This window comes from Notothenia coriiceps, unplaced genomic scaffold (genome assembly GCF_000735185.1).
Source record: "Notothenia coriiceps isolate Sejong01 unplaced genomic scaffold, NC01 NC01_scaffold00010592, whole genome shotgun sequence".
NCBI classification, from domain to species: domain Eukaryota; kingdom Metazoa; phylum Chordata; class Actinopteri; order Perciformes; family Nototheniidae; genus Notothenia; species Notothenia coriiceps.
In genome coordinates this window covers 58,430-67,743 of record NW_011343293.1, presented here as the reverse complement: position 1 = coordinate 67,743, position 9,314 = coordinate 58,430, and the positions used below count along the sequence as shown (strand labels likewise).

At 41.0% G+C, this 9,314-nt stretch overlaps 1 protein-coding gene across 1 annotated transcript in view; it reads left to right on the top strand.

The window, feature by feature from the left end:
- The window catches only part of jpt1 (Jupiter microtubule associated homolog 1), a 15,503-nt gene extending 9,488 nt beyond the window's left edge, over nucleotides 1-6,015 (top strand). Inside the window, exons 3-5 of the mRNA XM_010771811.1 lie at nucleotides 3,214-3,362; nucleotides 4,290-4,320; nucleotides 5,470-6,015. Coding sequence (XP_010770113.1) covers nucleotides 3,214-3,362; nucleotides 4,290-4,320; nucleotides 5,470-5,618 — 329 coding nt within the window. The 3' untranslated portion in view covers nucleotides 5,619-6,015. The remainder of the gene's footprint in view (nucleotides 1-3,213; nucleotides 3,363-4,289; nucleotides 4,321-5,469) is intronic.
- The last annotated feature ends 3,299 nt before the right edge of the window (nucleotides 6,016-9,314 follow it).

Genomic DNA, 9,314 nt, shown 5'->3' with positions numbered 1-9,314 from the left:
GAACTTCTCATGTCTCGCTCGACCTCGGAGTTATGCCGGTAACAACAACAAACACAGTCGACACTCGCCCAAAGGCGACGCGCAAACCGAATACTTCGTCGTGCGCTTTGCCGAATGCAGTACTGCGTTTGCTACTGCGGTGTACTTGCGCAATTCCATGGTCAGCCGTGAGACAGCCGTCACATTACTACTCGCCTACGAAGAAAATTTGGCTATCATAAAGACGAAGACTTGAAGACTTTCGAGAAATCGTGCATACAAACGTTAGGCCTCAACGACAACACACTATACTACGGCATAGCTCTCTGAAAGTTAGCTAGCACTTTAGAGCAACGGGTCGGACAGAAATCGGCACAACCGAGTGTCCTGCCGTGTGATATAAGTCTAGTAAATAACCGCTTCAGTAAGTCTATGGAGTAGCTGTGGTTGCAGTTGAGGCAAAAGTTTTGGAGAGTGAGTATGACTGCCACGCGAGCGGCAGAAAAGCTCCAAGTCTTCGCGCCAAAAAGATTTAAGGCTCCAATATCGAAGCGCCCGAAGATGAGTAGAAAAAAAGACGGGTTCTAATCAGCGTGAGAGTCGACCTAATGACGCCAGCAGTTCGGTACGTCAGCTAGCAAGATAACTTGCACCGACACTTGCATAGTGGCATTTTACGCCACTACGCGTCACGCATAGGATTTCGGTGTCTTGGAACGCGCATCTCGAAGAGTCCTTGAGAGACGAACATAGGTGGTTATGTTGTAGATTGACCTACGTCCTAGTGTCGTGCACCGAGAGAGGTCGTATGCAGTAGCGAGCAAGACTGCCAGGTCTAGGGTCATAGATCTCATCGGCCTAACGATAAGTAAGTGTAAAAGGTTGAGATAAAGTCTTTTACCATTTACGTTTTTTTCATAGGGCTGTGGTTCAAACGTGATACAGTACTATTATTCACTGAAAATAATTTAGGATTACCGACCAGAGAGTGCATCGCTGGTAGTGAAGCTACCCCACCTCGCTTTGACTTCAGATCACAGTCACAGCAGGATAGACATACTGTTTTTCCACATGTTTGACTACTTTGCCGGCCGAAAAACACAACAGGTCTCAACTAGGGCGGAGGACGGGACGGCAGAGCTGCATTCGCCACTGCATACGATAACGAAAAACGAGACCGGCTGTTAGAAAAACCACGAGCATTTACTTGGCCATTATAAAGGTCCTCCGATTCTTACCCGACGAGGCGACGCCACACTATGTCCTTTGGGCCCACTGAAAGATTCGAGGTCGAGACCTTCGGCGGAGTGACATTTTGTTGGCAATCCAAAATATAATTTTTTTTTTGCTAGAGTAGTCAGTCCTACGCTGTTGCGTTGTAAGTTTATAAACGGAAAACACTTTACTATCAAATGTTGCTTTTATATTTTATTGGAAAGATAAGAACTATTATATATGTTTAAGTTCTTGAAGGTTACTGGGTTACACAGAATCCAGTAGGTAGCTGGTCTCTTCAGTGGACCACTGCTGCTTGTTAAGTTTCTCCATCGTTGTGTACAAACTGGATGAAACGCCGGCTTTTTGTTGTTGTCCAGGAGTTGATCCCGCCCCTGCCCCCGTCTCGACGTAAGCGTGACGTATGCAGTGCTTTTGCTCTGGCCGGACAACTTTTTGGTGCTCGAAATGAACCGGATTCCGGAGCTAAGAGGCTGCTCCGCTGCGGTGTGAACAGGAAAACCCGGTGCTTTTCAAGCTCCAGCTCCGAACCGGCCCTGAAACACCGTTGGTGTGAATGAGGTAATAGACCAATAAGAGCCTGTAGCCTCTTCTATAAGAAGTATATTCAACAAAAACTGGTCACAGCGAGAGTGACATTAGTTTTGTAAAGACCACATGTCTTCTGTCATCTTGCCAAGATGAAATACATGTATATTCAGGGAACCTTCAAAACTGAGCAGTGGACCCTTATAAATTAATATCTCCACATTTGTCTCAAAAAAGTGTGTTTTGTGAAGTCATAATATTTTAATGGAGAAATTGTTCTTCACTAAACAAATGTATAATGGAAGCTTTTGTTAAGCGGACACATAAGCCTATTTTTCTTCAGCCAGAGTCTTTGGCAGGTTGTTCATCAGATTTAGTTTTCAGATAGCAGAGCTGTTGGTGTGTTGAAGCCCCCTCGGCTCCTGACCACATGAGGATCACTCTGTAATCAGAGAGGATGCTGGGATGCCAGCAGCAGCGTCAGTGCAGTTGCTGCCTTCCAGCCTGTCACCCAGTGAACTCGCTGTTATCATACATTTATCTCGCGCATGCACCCAGGAGACATATTCGCTTAAGAAGAGAGCTTTATGTTGAAGTGATGAGAACATAATGCATCAGTCCATGAAGCAGGTTTTATCAGAATGACTGTCCAGTTAATTGATGTGGAGCCAGTGATGAAGGAGCTCTTAATGTGGAGTGATCGAGGCTCTCCATACTGCTGATTCACTTCACTCCATTAACAACAATGGCCACTCCTAATGGCCACTCCTACGCTTCTACAGCAGCAGTTGTTCTGCTCATGACAAAGACAGTCTGTCCCCTCCCTGCCCTCTGGGCTCCAGCCGGGCTTTCACCTTCTTGTGTGGCTTCAGTTCCCCACAGTGGGACAAACACTGGATGTAATGCTCTTTCTGGTTCAGTTATGTGCGTTTTGGCTTTCATGTTGTCTGCCTGGAAGTGTTCCACTGTGTTTTCCGTGTCTGTTGCAGACGCCCAAGCAGCTTTGGTGATGTTTCCTGTTGGTTCTCACTGATTTAGTCTCATGTTATTTTGGTCAAATTCCCTTTTGAAAAAGCTGATGTTTTGTCAAATCTGAGAAGATGAGTCTTTTGGTAAGCATGTTAACCTCGTGAGTTAAAAACATTTGGTTTCTGGGTTGGCTTTGGGGATAATTGGATTAGTGTCCATATGGTATGCTGCTTTGAAGCCTGACTCATGATTTGTCTCCTCTTTTTTCCCTGTCTACCTTTTGAATGTAATCCATTGGACTGAAATAAAACAATCATCATAAAAAAGAGGAATTACAGCTAGTTTATAAATGCTGTGTTTCCAAGTTTGTGTTATCAAGATGGAGGGTTTTATCTGCAGATCGTAAAGCCCACTGAGACAGATTTGTGATATTGGGCTATTAATCTGCCTATTAAACTCCGCTTGGTGGTTTGCTGTTCTAATCTGTCTGTCTCTTCCCAGCCGGGGCAGCAGCAGGGACCCTGTGTGGGGAGCCCTCCGCCCCTCTGAGGCGGTGCCCGCAGCCCCTTCTCTTCCCCAAGAACCCTGATCCTGAACTGACCACCATCCACAACTCCGGGGCGGCCATGGTCTGGAAAGAGAGACAAGAGGTACTTCAGACTGTCTGACAGGCGCTGTTTCCAAAACAGAGCCGCAGCCTGGATGGGGGCTGGAAAGCACACAGTCACAGATTAACAATAATTCTGTTTAATCGAAAAGGCATTGGGGGATGGGTGACTTAATCCATCTATTTGAAACTGACCCAGGATGTTGTCGGATCAATATTTTGAAGTGACATATGTAATCCCAGTGTTAACTCTTCTGCCTCAACGGGGACTTTTTACATTTTCCAATCATTTCGGCTGTTAATGCATACAGTTTGGTTGTAGGTTTGTTTTGGCCATTACAGCATACAGTATAAATAATACAAAATAATGTAATATAATATCCGGTGTACATTTTCACCAAATGTAGCTTCTCTATTTAGAACTAAATGGGGTTTGAAGCAATGCATCATTGACATATCCAAGACTGAATAAAAATGGGAAAAACCCTCGTACTTAGTATACAGAAAATAATAAATTTTATGTTTTTGTTTTTTTATTACAAAACGACAATTAAATTATGTACACAGACTGGCATTTAAAGGGTTACAATTTGTAAAGTGATTATTTTCTAGTTCTGATCAAGACTGATGTTGGTTGAATAATAATAAACACGGCGAAAGCAGGAAGTAATATTAATGCATATTATTTTTGAAAGCAGTTTGAACCCTATCGTTTCTCAACGGTCGTAGTATCATAATGGTTGGTATCTGCAGGTGGCAGAAAAGCTTCTGTTTGAACAACCACATTGTTGGTGGTGCTTTAAAATAATTATATTTCTTTACATTATGTACTCTTCTGGTGTGTGGTTTAGTTAACAACACTTAATCGGATTTAGATACAGAATACAGGAAGGCCTTTTTATATATATATATACAGCTGAAAACATCACTTTGGTTCAGGATATTAAATATCTTTGTCTTTTCCTTATAGGGTGAGAATGGCCAAGAACCAGCAAATGATGGTAAGTATCCTGAACCTTTGAGCTGTTTATAAAAGACTACATGTTTGTCCCACTCTCTCTATGCCTAAAGAGCAGAGCATGACTCTGATTACCCAGTGAATAGCTCCTTGGTAGATCAGGTCATTTCAATCTCCCTGCATGCAACACACCGAGTCTTTTTAAAGATACAGTACACATGTTCTCCCTTTCTAAGTCAACATCACGTGATCTCTTTGATCTTGGTTTCTCCCTGTCATGATGGCGTGATGGTCTGTAGTCAGGCAGCTGTTCTGTGATGGCAGCCTTCACTTAGTATGAAAAGCTTTTTATTAAGCTCCAGGTGCTTGTCTGTGAGAGAGTGGCAGCTGCTCAGATAATGGAAGGGTTTGACCACAACATTAAGAAATAAAAGCTCACTTATCGGCCCTGCTTTGAATCTGATTGTGCGTGTGTACTTTGAAGTGTACATTAAAAATGAAAGATATTGAGAATAATTTTATAAACAGTGTAACTAGCCTGTTTCTTCACATTCCTTTAGAAGAAAGGTTAGCGCACAGACAGGAAGGCAGGCGGACCCAGAGCAAGATTTAAACCATGTGGCACAAATATGCGCTGCAGTTTCATTGAGTTTGAATTTGTTCATTTACTAAGACTGCCGCTCGTTACCTCGTCAGTAAGTCAGCTGTAAGGCGCAGGTCAGAGGTCCATTTCTATGAGATCACTTAGCTCAGAAAGGGTGGTAATGATCTTGATTAATCAATGAAAGCTTAAAATATGACTCATAAAACGAAACTGTGATAAGTAGCAATACATCGGGGAGGAATGAACATGTTAATTGGAAACAAAAAAGGATTGAAACTTGAGGCTCAAGTGATTTTAAAATGTATTTGTTAATGCTGTGTTTTCCCTTCATGTTCGCTATAGTATTACCAAAAATATTGTGGTACAATTGTAGGTGTATGATATTTGTCAATATTATCTGTTGTAAAATGTAGTCACAAAAAAAAGGCAGTACATATTTGTTTTACTTTGTTATCTCCCTGAAACTGTTTATTTCTTTTTTTCTTACTACTTATGCAGCTAATCCAATTAGCTTCCAGGCTAAGTTTTAGCAGATAAATGTGATGGCCTTCATTGAATATCATGTTTTGAATAAACGTGTCTCTGTAGCGCCTGCAGAGTGTCCCGAAAACGAGGTGGAGCAGCAGGAGGAGCCGAAGGAGACGACAGAGCCTGCCGCCCCGTCGGGGGTGGCCATCGCTGCCGCAGGCGGCCGGAGAAACCCCCCCGGTGGCAAGTCCAGCCTCATCCTGGGTTGAGACCACTTGTTTGTTTTTGTTTTTTATTCGAACGCTTTTTTTTTTTTTTAAAGATAAATACCCCCCACCACTCTCTTCCTCCTCATCAACCTGTCAACTTCTTCCCTACTTCTCACGCACTCACGTCCATGGACCCCCGCGTCCTCTCCCTCCACCCTCCAACCTTTTGTTTTGATCCTTTTTTCTATTAAAACAAGAAAACTGTTGACAAAAGCACTTTATGTATCTCTGTCCCCCTCTTCCATTTCAGCCCATCCTGTAGTGCATCGCGCCTGCTGGGAAAGGCATGACGTCTAGCTTGTCCCCCATTCCTCCCTGTTGTAAATGGTAAAGGAAAAAATAATAAAAAAGATTTGATGCGTGGATTTCTAAATACAATAAAGATTGATATGAATTTGCTGTGCCTAAATGTCTTTTGTATCAACATAACATCTAGTGGATATTGCAGTAAATGAACATAGGAAAGCAAAATGTATAAGAATGCAAAAACGCTACTGATTATCTTTCCAGTTTCCCCCGAGTGTCTCAACAAGTGGAGCTGCATGTTGTTTTTGTACAGTGAGATAGCAGACATTAAAATCCGAGACAGGCTCTCTGACTGGAAGTCTGCCCAGCCCAAAGTAATCAGCTGCCTCCAATTCTGCCAAAAGAGAAAGAGCTTGTCTTTCAATGACGTCATGCGCCGCATATTTGGCTCTGTACAGTGTTTCTGATTTAAAGCGTTGCCTTTTGTTGAGAATACTATGATTATTTTCAAAAACAGAAGCCAGCTTCAAAATGTGAAGTGATTTATACAACACAACCTTTTAAAGCACTCCTGAAAGATGTCTTTATTTGGGAATGGTTGTCTTGGTCTGAGTTCATTTGCCTTTTAAGCACCATTGAAAGCATACAAACGGGATGCATGCTACTAGCCTCTGCTGATGTTATAATGGTTGCTCTTTGGCATATCTCGCTCGTCCAAAAAGGAACCTTTCTTATTTCCACATGTGTAGAGAGCCTAGTTATCTGTACTGAAACTTAGTTTATCTTTCGAGTTATTTCAAGAAACACTAACACAAATGGCGCTGAATTTGATTTGGTTATTTCCTATCCAATAATGAGACTAATTAATTAAAAAATAGCACTGAATGGCAGTAATAAGAAAGTCATGCATTTGGTTATTCCAATTATTGAACAACAATGGAATTGGAATTATATTGTCTCAACCTGAGTTTAATCAATAATTCACTTATCTAACCCTCAGTCATTGTACATATGGATCTATGGGTTTGATTTGATTATCAGTGTCTTGTTTGACTCATGCTGTGAAGCTGACATTTATTTTACTAGAGAAAACTGCCAAAAAAATGGGTAATATGATTTTATCACTTCCCAGCTAATCTTTCTCTGCTACTAGCTCACATTGTCTCTCCAACATGGTGCATGCTCACTGCCTGTCACAGCTGCTTTTCTCTCTGCCTCCTGAGCTACAACTAGAACTCCTTTAGAGCCAAACCCCCGAGCTGCCTGTGAAGAGTGCGCTGGCACAGCGGTGTGTTTGAGCAGGAAAATAACTTCCTGTCGTGGAGAAATGCCATGATGTTGGATGGCAGTCAATGAAAGCTTGTTTTCAGTGAGTGCTGTACCCACAGGGGAACTCCGGTGCCTTTTATTATACATCTCAAGACACAGTCAGAATGGATCTCTGGTGCTTTACTCTTTGTTTTTATAACGTACATGCACACATTTGAGTAGTAAGTGAATAGTTATTCCACACAAGATGCCAAAACCTCTCAATTCCTAAACAAATATTGAGGAAGTATTATCAATTCTAGTTACAAAGAAAACATTTAGTTTTACTTTCACTTTATTTCAGAAGGAAATATAATTTTTTCTTCACTACTTTGTAGATTTAGATGTTTGATTATTAATAAAATAACACAGTAGGCCTATACCTTTATTATAGATTGCTCTACCCAACAGTAAATAAAGCAATTTAAATTAGCTTCACTTTTACCAGCTGGAACATTAGTGATGCCTAAACATGACCGCATCACTTGTCCCTCTATTATAATCCAGCGATATTAATGTATGTTTCTATATATGAATCATTTTACTTTTCATACTTTTATTAAATGTTGATGCTTATATTTCTGTATTATTTGCTTATGTACAATTTTAAACGAAGGACTTTAATTAGACAGAGGATTTCTAAAGTGTAATATTGTTACTTAAGTTAAACACTTCTTCCATCCTGTCGACAGCTTTCACTCAAATTGAATACAATCTACAAGAAATAAACGTTTTACAAAAGGATTAGTATGCAGCTACTTATGTAAAAGTATCAACAACCTCCACATTGTGCTTAAGTAGGCTACAATACCTGCATTTTTTTTACTTTGCCTCATTGCTAAACATTATTCTCTTTCATTCAATTTCATACACAGCGTTCATTTTGAGTGCAGTAGGCTAGCTGCACAATAGCATTTATTTCAACTCTGCCAAATCAATGCAACGCTGCTGTTTGCTCTTTTGTCGCGGTCAACAGCTAATCAGTAATACCACATTAGAAACAGACTCTCATGTCTATCCCCCCTTGATCCTCCTACTAATCTTTCTAGAGAGACGGCAGATTACCATTTCCTCCCCCACAACCATATGCCAATTTATTTAACTGATGTCTGAGATTAATGCGTAAGCACCCTTGCTACTTTAATGTATTGACAGGACCATTAAACCACGTGCAGGCCAGCTGGGGCCATGTGTGTTCCCGGGGGGGATATCTCTGAGGAGGAAGAGGATATGAGAGCGTGGAAGCGAATTGAGGAAGCGAGGTGAGTCATCTCTGAGTGACAGGGCAAGCAATCAGAGAATCAATGCTCCCATTCAGTCACATTGTGCTGACTCAGCAACTATAAGCAGGAGGAGAATGTGGACACACTCTTGATATGTTGCTCATCATCCTCCTGACACCATGCGGAAAAACAGCACTACTTCCACCCAAAGTATCTATTTTATAAATAGATAGATACTTTGTTTATCCCACATTATTTTGTTACAGCAGCAGTGTGTTTCAAGTTTCAAGGCTTTTATTGTCATGTGTGCTTACAGTGTAGTTATGACAATGAAAATCTGAGGTCAGAGGCTCCTCCAACAGTGCAACACAATAAAATATAATTTAATAGAAACAGAATATAATAGAAACTGTGCAGCATAGTCTAGTATACAGTAATTGGAATATTGATATTATATATGATAATGAGTTGCAAACAGATGAATGTTATGTATGTTCTTTCAAAAGTTCAGGCATTAATATTTTCAAAAGGTGTAATAAAGTATAACATAATCAAATAAAAACAATAAACAGCTAATACAAACCTATCTAGACATATATCACAATAATACACAATATAACATATTCTGGATAGATTTAAATGTTCTATACAAGGCCAAAATACTGCAGCAACAGAAATATAGACGTATACTACAGTAGCAGAAGTAGACTTAAAATATAGATCTCATGAATGATATTTTATTATTGTGGTCTTCCTGTCCTGAGACCGCAGACAGATCCTGATTATCTCTATGAAATCTAATGCTCTCCTTCCAGCTGAAGCCCACAACAGGAAGCACTGGTTGGCAACAGCCTCCTCCGCAGTGTGTGCTCCAGCTAACTGTGGGCCTCCTTAACCGGATGAGACTGGTGGGTGGGGG